The 15,081-nt window shown below is 42.3% G+C and overlaps 1 protein-coding gene across 10 annotated transcripts in view; it reads right to left on the bottom strand.

Annotated features, from left to right (window-relative positions):
* Positions 1-702: 702 nt before the first annotated feature.
* Positions 703-15,081, bottom strand: part of SULF1 (sulfatase 1) — a 171,745-nt gene continuing 157,366 nt past the window's right edge. For all 10 annotated transcript variants that reach the window (XM_032610378.1, XM_032610382.1, XM_032610375.1 and 7 more), the window contains 4 exons: positions 14,283-14,425; positions 14,065-14,188; positions 12,178-12,211; positions 703-3,020 (listed from right to left, as the gene is read on the bottom strand). In XM_032610378.1, coding sequence (XP_032466269.1) covers positions 2,990-3,020; positions 12,178-12,211; positions 14,065-14,188; positions 14,283-14,425 — 332 coding nt within the window. In that variant the 3' untranslated portion in view covers positions 703-2,989. The remainder of the gene's footprint in view (positions 3,021-12,177; positions 12,212-14,064; positions 14,189-14,282; positions 14,426-15,081) is intronic.

Raw genomic sequence — 15,081 nt, 5'->3', positions numbered from 1 at the left:
TCTCCACCCAAATTCATGGCCCCCAAAGAACCCAAACTTCCTTCGGAGGGGGCCGGGGGTCCTGTCCTCTTGCTTTTGAAAAACTACATTTTTGCTGCCCAGGACTGGCTACATGATTTGCAGGTTCAGTGAAAAATGGAAACATGGGTCCCCTTGTTCAAAAACGATTGAGTATTTCAAGACGGCAACAGTAGAGAAATTAACCCAGCGCTGGCCCAGTGCAGCTGCCCAGATGCCTGCCCGGGAAGCGGCCCTCAGGTGGCCTCTGCCACATCCCACCGGACAGCAGTGAGGCAAATCCATGTGGAAATCATTAATCTGAGAGTGTTCTATAACACACTGACTTTGGATCAATTTTACAAGTAAGGCTAATGTTTAATCACGTATTGGTACATTGAGATCAGGACTCCAGTTTACTTGCAAGGAATGAGTATACCAAAAAACTTGGTTGGGGGCTTCCCTGGTGGCGCAGTGGTTGAGAGTCCGCCTGCTGATGCAGGGGACACGGGTTCGTGCCCCGGTCCGGGAAGATCCCACATGCCGCGGAGCGGCTGGGCCCGTGAGCCATGGCCGCTGAGCCTGCGCGTCCGGAGCCTGTGCTCCGTAACGGGAGAGGCCGCGGCAGTGAGAGGCCCGTGTAACGCAAAAAAAAACCAAAAAACAAAAAAACAAACTTGGTTAAGTTCATTTCACTGAAACAGGTAAAGTTTAAACACCTTTTATTTCAAGAAATAGTGCTTCTAGACTTTCCTGAAGCCAGAATTGTTCTATAAAAGTATCACAGAATATTACACAAGATTAAAAAACACAGTATGCTTCCTAATAACTTGAAACCTTTTTACAAAGCACATCATTCATGACCATAAATATGTTTCATCTGTCATTCAGCCGGTGACACACACATCTGATAAAGAGCTAGTTAATTTTAACATATGTACAGAGTCTATGATAAAGACTTAAAGTTATCAAAAGATTCAACTATAACATATTAAATTTCTTTAAAAGAGTTCACCTTAAACACGTAAAGGAAACATAATTTACCTATGCGTTTGAATCATCTAAAAATAAAACAAAAATTACTGTTAAGCTAAAAAAAAACTTCTTGGGAAGTTGGCTAGGATACTGGTAACTTTCAATGAGGTAATAATCGTTTTGCTGGTATTTAAACATCTAATACATGACAAGAATATTTTCAAGAACACAGAATTTCAAAAGCAGTTTTGAATTATGCTTTTAAAAAATCAGAACCTAGTGAAGGCCTTAAAAATAATCACACAACACATACGGTGCATTTAAATTATGAAACATTCATGAGTTTGTTTTACTGAAAGAGTTCCTTATATAAATTCATAACTAGATATATTTTCTTAACACTTAAGCTTATTAGCCAAGTCAAGAAAACAAAACAAAGATGAAAAAAAAGTCTTCAGTCCTTTTATGCTGTTAAGAAAATAATAAAAATTTAGCAATTTTAAGCATATGATGAACACTTTGAGGCTAGGCACAGAGTAAGCAGGCAATCTTTGTTTTGTTTATTTATTTTTACTGCCAACATCCTTAGCCATGCCTTTCTGTTAATCAGTTTTAGCAAGTAGAGGTAAAACACATGCATTATTTTCTGGCAAAAGCGTATGATGAACAATATGTGATCCATACTGTGTGTCACCCTTGGGGGTCCATTTTCCTTTGTCACACTGAGAGCAAGCAGTGAGACTGACAAGTCTGGAAAAAGAATAAGACTAACCAAATAGACATGGCATTCCGATCTCAAAGTGCAAAATCACTGAGCTAAAAACGAGGGCCTTGAAAAATTCCAGTGGTTAAAAATGAATCAAAACCACACTTCGCAGGCCGTGGAAAATGGATTGAGATTTCACCGATGATGTCAAGTTTCAGAAACTCAGAAAGGCACAATTCTAGCCATCTTGGTTGGATAACATTTATATACTCATGTCCCTACAACTTTCAAAAGATAATACTGTTTTAGTAACCCCCAAACAATCAAAGCCCCACAAATCCACCTGTCTTTCTACTCTGGACGAATAGCGACTTAGGACAGAGTCCCTGGGCGCGTACCGCTCGCACGCGCACTTGACTTCCGCTGCACGGGTGTACCCGGGGGAGGACCCGGGGGAGTTTGGAATGTCGGTTGTCATGATTGCCTTTATTAGTTTACTAAGAAAAAGTTAAAAAAAGAAATACTGTGTTTAGGGTAAGGTAACATGGCATCTAATCGGAGGAGACTGGAAAGGAGGCACCGCCTTCCGGGCTCTGTAAGTCCCGCCTCCTGTGACTCTTCTCCACCTGGTCTGACATCCTGTCTTGGCTGCAGGAGGAAATAGGCTGCTCCTATTGGCGGACGCTTTGATCCCGATGAATGGAGTCAACATCAGGATGCGCGGTAAGAAGCAGCCGAACTTCAGAAGCATCTTCTCTTGGAGCACCATCCTGGGGAAGTCCCTTCTGGTGCCTGGGCCCGGGCTGCACCAGCTCCGTCGTCGTGCCGTCGCCGCTGAAATCAGTTTCAAGAAGATTGCTCTCTTCATGCTCCAACCACTTGTCAGTTTTATGATTTCTCCAGTGTTCAGAATTCAAACGATTAACTTCGGGCATGTCGTTATTCCATTCAAGTTCACTCTCAGGGCTGGATGTTGGTCGGTTGGAATGCAGGGTGGGAAGGTCAGCCGGCAAGGTCAGAGGAGGTGCTTCCCCAACCCTATGCCTCGGGTCTTCGTCGGACTCTGCGGGTGCCGAAAGCTCAGCAGACATAGCCAGGAACCCATCACTTCGAGCACTTTGAGTCTCATTCGCTTTATTTTGCTCATGGTGACTGTTCAACAGTGCAAATACTCTGTCTGCAGTCTTCACGTGATGAGACCAGTCAACCAGACTAAGTCTATAGTTTGGTCTGTCCTCGTAGATGCTTCCATTCACACTGTATAGATCCTCCAGGCCTTGCCAGTTGACGTCTGCAGTGAGACTGGGCTGACTAACCTTCCCATCCGTCCCATAACTGTCCTCTGTGAAAAGAGATGAAGGTGGATCCTTAGTGGAGAAAACATTTCCTACTTACTGGCTAAATAACTTACATTGTTTTTGCGGTACAAGTCAATTTGAAATAAAACACTAAAAAGTATGTTTCCCTAGTAATTTGTTGTCAAGGAGGGGCCAAAGGTTACAAAAGTGACTGAATGATAATGAAATTTGGAAAGAAGATCGAATGAGTGAGAACTTCTATGACCAGGCTTGGCTGGTACTGGAAATACACTGGTATTACCGGTCAGGGGGCTTATGTTTTACTCCTGGCTCTACTCAAGTCTCCTGTGCAATCAGGAAGTCAAGTGAATGAGTCTCTCTGAGTCTTGGTCCCTCATCTACCACATGTGGGAATAGTTGTGTGATAAAATCTTTACTACTTATAGGGCTGCTGGATGAATGCCCTGGTGGCGCAGTGGTTGAGAGTCCGCCTGCCGATGCCGGGGTTGCGGGTTCGTGCCCCAGCCCGAGAAGATCCCACATGCCGCGGAGCGGCTGGGCCCGTGAGCCATGGCCACTGAGCCTGCGCGTCCGGAGCCTGTGCTCCGCAACGGGAGAGGCCCCAACAGTGGGAGGCCCGCGCACCGCAAAAAAAAAAAAAAAAAAAGTCAAAGTAATTTAATGTAATAGGCAACGCTTAGTAAGATATTTTTATTTTATATCCCTGACACTCAGTATAAAAACACATTTGAATGCAATTAAAGTCTTCACAGTAAATGGATCTATTTCTTAGATTGCTTTTTTGCCCTAAAAGTTCTATCCTTTAGATAAATCAATCATTGGGTGGTTTTTCACAGCATGCAAAGAATACACCAGCTTTCTCTGTCTCGGATTTTTCTACATCACTAAGATGACTATAGTTCTGCAGAAAACAACAGCTTTTCTCTAGGTACGCCCAAGAATGCAATGAACTACCCACAAAGCAATACAGATTAGCAGGAAGAGTGAGTAAAACTATACAAAACCCACACCCTTAGTATAACCAGAAGATAGAGAATTCTAGAATCTTCAAATCACCTGTAAGTGAAAAAAAAGTTAATACCAAGTCCCAGTAGAGCTGTATGTCACACTTTGGGCACCAGCCCTGGGAAGACTGCATACAAGAGAAAAGAAGAAAGAGAGAATGAAGTCAAAAATGGATTTGAAACCATTGCTGGAAAGAATGTTAACCTGAAGTATAAAACACTGTAGAGTCTTGGTAAATCGCGGTACTGACAAATGAGGAAAAGACCTAGAAGGGCACATGAATCGAGGTGGCAGTCTTGAAAGGCATCATTTCAGGGAGAAAAGGAGACAAAGGAAGAGAGTAACAGCCTTTGGAAACTGGCAATCAAGGAAAAAGGAAGCCAAAGGGGGGAAATTTCAGGTCCTGCAAGAAAAAGAGAGAAACAAAGAGATTCGAGGACACACAACCTCTTACAATCCCATCCCCCAATAATAAGAAAATAAAAAAGTAAAAAGAAAGTATAATTGGTTACACAGAAAAGAATCTTCTTAAACCAGACATCTTGTAAATACTTGAAGTCCATGAAATTAATAGAAGCAGTCTAAATATAAACAATATTATTAGAAGAGAAAATAGAAAATAAGAACAAAAAGTCTACCATCTTATGAAAATGCCCCTGCCAAAATAAACAGTAAAGTGAAGACAACCACAACGTAACAAGGCTAGGTAAATTGAACCTTCTCAATCAAGCATCCAAGGATGTAAAAGTCACCTTAAATCAGAAATTAAAGTAGGAACCAAGGATCATATATTCAGTCAAGCTCTCCTTCAAGTATCAAGGCTACAGAAAAACATATTCAAACATGTAAGGGTGCAGAGAATACTGCACACATCAGTTCATCTTGAGCAGTCTCCTAGAGGATGAGTTTCATTCAACCAAGAAATCACTGGGGAAACTTCAGCAAAAGGATTGATGGTGAGCACTTAACACGTTTATCAGATCCAGGAGTAAACCAAAATGAATGAGGTAGAGAACAGAAAAAAATGACATATCTAACTAATAAATCAAAATCCTGGTTCTTTAAAAAAAAGGATTAAAACAGATAGTCATTAGCTTACCTAATTAAGAAAAAGGGGAGAAATTTCAAATATACAAAATAGAAAATGACAAGGGAGAAATAATCATTGAAATATACAAAAGTTAAAACGCAAGCAACTGTGTTGCAGACATTAAAGTGAACAGATTGGAAAACCTAGATGAAACACATAATTGTCTAGGAAAATACATTTTATTGGAATTGACCCAATAGAGATAGAAAGCTTACACAGAACAATTTCCAAAGAAGGAAAAGAAAGGTTTATAACCTTTATATAAGTTTATAAGAACTACTATAGGAAATTTCTATCAGTCTTGTAAGAATTACACTACAAAGAAGCACCAGGTCTCTATGATTTCACAGGAGACTTTTACTAAACCTTCAAGGAAAAGAGATCTCAATGCTCTACAATGTGTTCCAGAGCATAGAAGATCGAAGAACACTTTCAAACTTTTTAACGAAGCAAGTATAACATTGTTAGCTGTGGTAGGCAGAATAGTGGACTCACCCCCCAAAGATGTCCACATTCCTAATCCCTGGAAACTGGGTATGTTGCCTTACATGGCAAAATGGACTTTGCAGATGCAAATTAAGTTATGGATTTTGAGATTGGCGGCGGGGGGGGGGGGGGGGGGGGGGCGGTTATCCTGGAGCAGCCAGGTGGCGCCGATGTAATCCCAGAGGTCCTTTTTAGAAAAAAGGGAGGCAGGAGAGTCAGAGAAAATGTGACCTCGGAAGCAAAGGGATGTGTATGTTGGCGGGGGTGGGGTAGAGGTAGGTATTGAGATTTGAAGACGCTACATTTTCAGCTTTGAAGCTGGAGGAAAGGGCCATGAACAAGGAATGCAGTCAGCTTCTAGAAGCTGGAAAAAGCAAGGAAATGGATTCTTCCCTAGAGCCCCCAGAAAGAACGCAGACCAGCTGATACCTTGATTTTAGCCCAGTAAAACCCATTTCAGACTTCTGACTTCTAGAAAAGTCAGAGAATAAATCTGTGTTGCTTTAAGGCACTGGGGTAGTTATAAGAGTAATAGGAAACCAGTATAATACCTAAAAAGAGAATGCTAGCATAAACAGAAAGACAATTTCAGACTGAAATCATTTATTAAGATGCAAAAATCCTAAATGTTAGTGAAGAGAATTCAATATTATATTAAGAAAATAACACATGATGACCTACTGCAATGGAAAGTTGGTTCATTCTTAGCAAGTCTATTAATACAATATACCATATTAGTAGATCTAAAGAGAAAAATGATCTGCATATCTCCATAGATGCTGAAAAGGCTTTTGACAAATTCAACACTCATTATTGATAAAAACACTAAAAAAAGAATTGATGGCTATTTCCCTAACATAATAAAAATGTAAATATCTTAGTCCTAAACATGCTTCTCACTTCATGGGAAAATCCTGAAAGTCTTTTCATTAAGAACAGGGACAAGGTCACATTGTACTGAAAGCATTAGTTTATCCAATTAGATAAATCAGAGACACACAAGTGGGAAAAGAAGCAAAGCTATCTCTACTTGCAAATGTATGGTAGTGTATCTGGAAAATCCAAGAAAATCCATGACAAAGTTAACTCAAAAAAAAAAATTTAAAAGGTAGCAGGATGTAAAGTTAATATACAGAACCCAATAGCCCTCATATACACAAACAATAATCAAGTAGAGGTTTTAAGGATGGAGGAAAACCCTATTTACAATAGTAACAAAGAAGATAAAATACTTATAAATAAACTTAATAAGAATGTGCAAAACCTTTAAGAAAATACTTTTAAAAGCTCCTGAAAGACCCATAAGTATACTTAGCCTGATGGAAAGATGTCCTTTGCTCTTGGATAGAAAACTCAGCATCATAAAGATATAAATTCTTCCCAATAGCTAATACTTTATAATAACTATAAATGGAGTATAACCTTTAAAAATTGTGAATCACTATAATGTATGCCTGTAACTTACATAATATTGTATACCAACTATACTTCAATAAAAAAAAAAGTCTTCCTGATAATTCTTTCAGAAATCAGACAGAAAAATGGTCAAAGACATAACCAGATAATATACAAAATATGTAAAATGTCCTTTGAACTTTCAAAAATATGTGCGACTCTGCTCATAATAAGAGCAATACAAATTAAAACCACACTGCCATACCCTTTTTCTTTCTTATTTGACTGGAAAAAAATTAAAAAGCCTGACAGCTGTCAAAAGCAAACACCGTCATACATCGATGATGGGAATGTAACCCTTATGGAAGAGAATTTGGCAATATTTAATACATCCACATATGCATTTACCTGTTGATACAGTAATCCCACCAATTCATGACTAGGAATTTACTCTGAAGATATTCTCAACAACATGAAATTACACTTGCACAAGGCCCTTTATTGCAGTACTATTTGTAATTGTAAAATATGAAAATAACTGAATAATACATAAAAGAGCAGTTGAATAAATTATGCTTTTTGCAGTTTTGACTTTGGAGCTAGGTGAAGGCATTACATACTAAAAACCAAAATCAAATGAATAATGATGAAGATAGAAAAAACCTAAAATGGAATACAAACAAATAAACAACCTTACTTTATTTCAAATGAATAACATAACCATAATCAAAGAGGGCGGGGCACAGAACAAGCCCAGATAACTTTGAACGTAGCACTGTTTTTTGTTAATCAGAAGAGAAACAATTGAAAAATACACTGAACTCCAGACAGCAGGTTTGTTTTTGCAGTAGTGTGATTTAGCAGTTCTGAAATTGCTCTCTGTGTACCGGCAGCATTTAACAAATGACTTAATCCACTGGGGATAATGGAAACTGGATTTCAGTGCCTACCTGTCCCTCCGCGGCACACTTCTTTTTCAGGGTGCAACCTGCACAGCAGCACCCAGGGCTCCTGGTCCTGACCCACACCTTTAACAGCCCTGACACAGGTCCCCTCTTCGTCTTAGGAAGCCGACCTCACCTCCAGCCCCTTGAACTCCAAACCCTGGCTTTGACCCATCTCTTGGTCTAGTGCCTTAAACAGAAAAGCTCAACAGTGCTAGCAAGGCAGCTTGAAAAGAAAACGGAGCCCTGAGATGTGACTGAGAGAAGAGACCCGGGGGCAGCTTCCTTAGGACAACACAGAGCAGGGCAGTGAAGGCTGTGTTTTTCCTTTCTGATCTCAAGAGGTTTGGATGGTTCAGAAAATGCATTCGTGTGCTGAACTCTGGGCTGCCAATGAGTGATGATGGAGATGGTGTGGGTGTTGATGAATATCTTTTTGTGTTTCTTATAAAATACAGTAGCATTCTTTTATCACTCATTACCCCCTTTCACATACCGCTTTCTTCATGTGAATGTTTTGGGCCCCCATATTATACCTGACTAATAATACCCATCATCATTGGGGCTTGCTATATGTTAGGCTCTGTTCTCAGCTTCTGACTAGTGAGGCTGGGATTTGAACCCAAGGCAGGCTGGCTTCAGTGTCTGTGCTCTAACCACAGTACTTTGCAGCCTCTAACACACAGCTATGCCACCGGTAACTGTCTACAAGGAACGCACTGTGGCCACAGGGGCAAATTAGTCAAAACAAGCAAAAGCGGTTCCTTAAAAACTAAAGGACCCAGTGATCCCATTCCTGGGCATATATTTGGAGAAAACTCTAATTTGAAAAAATACATGCACGCCCATGTTCATAGCAACACTATTTACAATAGCCAAGACATGGAAGCAACCTAAATGTCCGTCGACAGAGGAATGGATAAAGAAGATACGGTACATATACAACGGAATACTACTCAGCCACAAAAAAGAATGAAATAATGCCATTTGCAGCAACATGGATGGACCTAGAGATTATCATACTAAGTGAAGTGAGTCGGACAGAGAAAGTCAAATACCATAAGATATCACTTATATGCGAAATCTAAAAAAGATACAAATGAACTTGTTTACAAAACAGAAACAGACTCACAGACATAGAAAACAAACTTATGGTTACCAAACGGGCAAGACGGAGGGGAGGGATAAATTAGGAGTATGGAATTAACAGAAACACACTACTATATATAAAATAGATAATCAACAGGGCCTACTGTGTAGCACAGGGGACTCTACTTAATATTCTGTAATAACCTATACGGAAAAAGAATCTGAAAAAGAATATATGTATGTACGTGCATAAAACTGAAACACTTTGCTGTACACCAGAAACTAACACAGCATTGTAAACCAACTATACTTCAATAAAAAGAAAAAGTCTACTTTACATTTGGAAAAGACAAACAAGCAAAAGCAATGTGGACAGAAGCATGGTCGCTGAGGGTGGGCACGACGTGGCCTGCAGGGTGTGGGACAAAAGGGGGCAGGAAGCAGCCATGCCGGCCTTAGGCTGCCAAGAAGTGACCGTGACCGCCAGCAGCTCATCAAAGGGTAGCGGCATCTGCTTTCACGGGCAACGGGAAAAATAAACGCCCCATCAACCTGTGGATCTGATTCTATTTTGCAACACAGAACTTATTACTTTCAACTCAAGCCAGCAATTATTTCCTGAGTAGAATGGGGGCCACTTTACTGAGCTGTGTCCCTACTCTGAGCTTGTCCTAACCGGGAAAGTGACCAGTGGGAATAAGCAAAGCGTTTCAGCTGCCCTGCCCCATGGACCTCCCACGCCAAAAAAAAAAAAAAAAAAGGAAATTGAACAGGGAACAGACTGGCTTTTAAAAGACCTTCTAAATAAGCCTAAGGATTAATTTTCGAAAATTCACAAAACTGAAGGCAGTTTACAAACTCTTTTGTAGTCAGTCTCGTACAAAGTACATTTTCTAAAATATTCTTGAATTTTCAAATTTCAAATTCTTCAGGTGTGATTGTTCTCATTTTTCTCAAAGGCTTTTGTAATCAAATTGCATGATTCAAAATGCATTTTAATTAGTTTCCTAAAATAAATAAATAAATAAAAATCTTAAAGAACCGAAGCTTCCAAAAACCCATTAGTGGTGCCGTCACGGGAGGGCTGTGGGCTGGTAAACTGGGACGGCAGTTTTTTCGGCCTTTCCACATCTGTTGCCTTTCAATCCAACAGGATGCAGTGGACGGGGGGAGCACATCAAGCACTGCCTTTGGGTGTCCAGTGAGAGCTCAGGTCTGACAGGTCGATGCCCTCCTGTTTCGTCATTTCCTGCCTACGATGTGGATGGCAGCTGAAAGGTAGTTTGCCTCATGGATTATGAAATGGTGGAGTCTGAAAACGCCAGTCATTCTGAGTTAAAAAGGATCCTTAGATTTGTCCACTGGTAAGGAATTTAGAAGAAAACAAAACAAAACAAAACAGGTAACACGAGGTTACCCTGCACACACACTTTCACCGGCCACATTACCAGGGAAGGGACGCCATGCCCTCAACAACTAAAGCTACCAAGGGTTTGCCCAAACGACCCCAGAAATGATGCATTTGGCCCCGTTTAGTGATGGTGGTGACAGGGATCAGGGTAGGGGGAGTCCCAGATCCTGTCCTTTACTCTGACCAGACCTGTGTCTTAAATAACCCGTTAATACCCTTTTCCCTCTGTCATGACAGAGATAAAAGTGGGCCAGACGGAAAATTCCGCAGCTATAGAACTGAGCGCATCATAAAATAACTTAAATTAGTATCTAGTGTGAGGTCCACTGAAAATGCCCCACTTCAGAAATGTCTTAATGGGACCCCCGGGAAGCAGGCAGATCAGTCCTGGGGTGTGAGATGTCACCTCGTCAGCCCACAGCCTGGGGGAGACCCGCGTAAGAGGGGGCTGTCCTGCTGTGTCGTACGTGTGCTGGTGCGGGGTACGCAGGGTGGGTGCGGAGGCAGAGGGAGGAAAGGAAAGGAGAAAGACAAGAGGGGAGAGAAAAAGAAGAGATAGAGAGACCGTTATCAAGGATCCTCAAAAGTCCAGCTTTCTCTGTCTTGTTTGTTTACACCTTCCCCGCCATCATTCAGCTTCTCATGGGACCAATGAACTGCCCTCTGAAAGGAGGAACCTGAGACCACAGCTCAGGAGGCTGGAGGAGGGGCAGGGGGGCCAACAGGGTGCCCCGGACAGGCGATAGTATTCTATTTCTTTGAGACAGTATCAAGATGGGTGACACCAGTGAGGTCCATGTTCCTTTGATGAAAGTGTTTCTCCCAAGAGGATTCGTGAGCTAAAGCAGTGACACATCCGTGCCTCAGTTTCCCCTCAGTAAAGTGGTAAGGACAGACCCCTCCTGCCCCACACGGCATGTTTCTGACAGACCTGCTTGAAGTCTAAGCTTGGAGTAGAAGTGTCTGTGCAAGGGCTGCCACGGCCGCCAGGCATTCTGGGTCCCCCTCCCCGACCCCGGGGCACAGGGAGGTAAGCGTGATGGATGGGGGGCTGGAGGGGATAAGAGGGCTGGGCTGAGGGCCGTTCGTCAAGCTTTCATGTGTCAGGCACTATTGTCTCCAGGCTGTGCTGGGGCCTTTCTGCGAGACTTGATTCCAGATACCCTGACCCCGACTCCCACACTTCCTATTCACTCACCACCACCCGGCAAAGCTTCTGAGCCCCATCACCGCTGCTTTCACCACCAAAGTTAATTAAAGACTGTGAACAAGGAAACGCCTTCTCTTTGCCCCAACTTTGGCTCTAGCGTGCTCTTAAAATTCCCGTGACGCCTTTCATGATTTTGACTTCAGAGTTCATAAAATCTCTACCTCATTTCTGTGAAGCCTCTCCACCAAATCAACGTGTAGGCACCACCAGGAAAATAATTCTCCCCCCTTGTCCCCAGGGCTCCCGAAGGTCATTCTCTTTTCTCCCTCTTCACGTCATTCCGTGCTTAAAAGCGCCATCCAACAAGCAATCAAGCACGGGACTGAGTGAATGCTCTGAGAGGCATCTTGTCGTGACAATGAGTTGATTTAAAAGCAAAATGACAGATCTGTCCCCAGTGACACAAGACGGTGGAGAAAGCTGTTAGAACATGCATGCACCCCAAGCTACGCTCTGTGCGACAAGGTGAGAAACAGAAATGAGTTAAAGTGGCTGAATCATGCAATGACTGGGAAAGAAGCTGCCGGGGAGAATAAAAAAGTGTGAATACCTGTGCAGGTCATAGCTTCCTCCATCTTTATTTCCTGATATAGGAAAATATAAGAGTAATTTATGTTAGCTTTACAACTCATAAAACCACCCACTGTGTCATGTTCCATGCACAACATCTAAACCCTAGAAAGAAATATATCATGTGAAATACAGACAGTGCTGGAGCCCAACAGAGCTTTTCTATTAGACAGGTTCAAAATGAGGATGGAAAGCTATAAATAAAAAGGTTTAAGATAAAACGTATCAGACTTCACATGAAAAATGGGTGAGGGTGAGATAGGAAAGCCCATTTTAAAGCGATAAAACGGTACTTCCCGAAGTCCATGTAAGTCTCAGGAATAGTTAACTTTTGGTTATTTGAGACAAAACACTTGGAAAAAAGGGCCAATAATCATCTCCCTCAGGAAGCGTCTAGAAGGTGGACAGGACTACTTGAAGCGTAACGGTAACAAGAGGTCCGCCTGGCGTGTCGTTCACCACTTAGAGACTCTATCAGGTTTCACTAAGTGGAGCTGCTATGTCATCACCAGTAGGAGTGCTATGTTCTTCAGGGCAGAAATATCCGGGTGTAATATTTCTAGTGCCTCTAATACTTGTTTCCATTTCCAGGCCTTAGGGGGCTTTTTGGGGGGTAAAATTTGAGGAAAAGGTCAACAGATAAGCAGGATATCTGAAAAGATTTAAGCTGAGTGGAGTCAGTGACCAAAAGACCTGGCTGGACTCTTCTGGCTGGCAATGAATTCCAATAAGGTTTTAACTGAGGGGTGGTGACTGACAGCTGAGATGGGACCGCCCACAGGATTTAGAATTTCCTCTGGGGTTCACAGCTTGAATGCCGTGAGGACCCTATAATGGTGGAAATGACAGGTGACGATGCTCATCATTTCAGGATGCGCCACTGCCCCCCCCCCCCCCCCCCCCCCCGCCGAGTCCCCCATCGAAGCTCATGGCTAGGGGAGCTGCTTACTTTTACTGCTGGTTCTGCAGGGGACCCACAGAGACACAGGCCCTTAAGGGCACCGAGAAAACTCAGCTGCCCAACAGAGGGTTTTTGCAAATTGCTCCCCACTGCCTTTGGGTCTAGCTCTTCACCCTTTTGGGGTTGGCATGCTGTGCCCTTGGCCAGCCTCAGCTCTTTCTCCTTCCTCCTATGGACAGCTGACATTTACATTTCCACAGGAATTATGAGAAAATAAGTATTCTCATTAACCAGGAAAGAGCTGGGACGGACCCTGAAAAGAACTGCATCTCCATGAGCCAAAGGAGAAATGAGTTTAACATTGCAGGCCAGGGAGGGAACATCTGGCTGATTCCATACAGGCCCTCTTATACTTTCAGATCTCAAGACCACGTTGTGTTCAAACATCTCTAGTTTCAGATGGGAAATACTTGCAGAAGAAATCTAATTCAATGTGTCGTGGGCAGGGATCCAACTGGGGGAGTTCCAAACTCTGAGAAGCAGAAATAGGGCATTGTGTGTTTCCATCCCAATTCTCTTAAAAAAAAAATAGGATATCCTGGTTGACCTAGAGTATATCTTATGACTGTTGACATCCATAACAAATAAACCCCCAATACTTTCATCCCGTTTTCCAGTGGATGCTTCCATCAGGAATTGAGGTTTACTAAGAGAATGGATCTTTGGGAGAGATGGAATGAAACACTCCCCAAATCTTCGGGGGTATTAAATTTTTCATTAGTGCACCAGAGCTAAATTAGAGAACAAAATATGTTTGGAATTGCCTGGCAAGTTTCCCCTGTAAGGATCCCAAACTAGACGTTTCTATATCTTCTATCCCCAACTACATGTTTCAAAGGCACAAAACTTGACAGCAGAAAGAATTTTCCAGGTACTATGGGACAAAAAAATTTTTTTTTTCCTTACCAACTTCTAGGCCCTTAGGTCTTGGGTTGCACTGCTTATACCCTTGACAGCTCCTGAGTTCCATCAGCTGCATGTGTAGCTGATTCAAAACGCCCCGTTCTATCGTGTGCACGGTATTTGTGAGCTGTGGATGAAGCGGCCAGGACAGTATCTTTAAGCTCACGTTCTGCTTATTCCATTTTCAATAAGCTTCATAAAACGAAAACATATTGACTTACCTGATAAGGATCAGTATTCATATCAAAATACTCCAAAAAGCCAGTGGCGAACTCACAGAAGAGAAAATTATGCGTGTCATTAACTGTCCGCAAACACCAGTAGGTGTTATTGTTAGAACTCGTGCAAGCACAGAAAGAGCCCACTGTCGGTAAGAAAGAAAAACAAAACGAAAAGAATGAGAAAACCCAGGAGCCCAGCCATTCCAGCGTTCCCTATCTTTACATTTCGAAGTTCACATTTTCTTTCTTGCCAGTACTGTGCGTGTAGACGTTAAAAACAACTACATTTCTCCCCCTCTCTGTACAAATTTGCTGTGAGATTAGGTGAAGATGCAAAACAACAATGGCAACCTCGGAGGGTGATGATAGGCTGAAGGCGGAGGTGAGGTTTCAGGGTCTTTCGTTTGCTGTCCCCTTAGCTCTGTGGGGCACTGTCTCCAAAACAGGGTGACTGAGTAGAGAACAGGAAGGAAAGTATTGGAACTCCTATTTATGGTTGTTGTAATTTTTTTTAAAGAGGGAAAAAATGGTTCCTTAATAAAAAGAGGGACCCAGTGCCTTAGCTTGCTCTGAATGTCAGATGGTCGCGTGGCACAAATGGTGCCTGGAAAGAGAGGGGATTCTGCAGTGTGGATGGGTTTGGAGGAGGCTTGAGCGCCGCTCAGTGGATTTAAGGATGACAAAATTTGTGATCTTGCAAACTCTCTACAACACTTGAACATGAGATGGACTGTTACCATGAACATCTTTTGTACCACGCAGAGGTCCACTGGTTGACTTGTAGAAAGTACGGGAAAGA

Source organism: Phocoena sinus, chromosome 17 (genome assembly GCF_008692025.1).
Source record: "Phocoena sinus isolate mPhoSin1 chromosome 17, mPhoSin1.pri, whole genome shotgun sequence".
Lineage (NCBI taxonomy): Eukaryota > Metazoa > Chordata > Mammalia > Artiodactyla > Phocoenidae > Phocoena > Phocoena sinus.
This window is presented reverse-complemented; position numbering and strand designations above follow the sequence as displayed.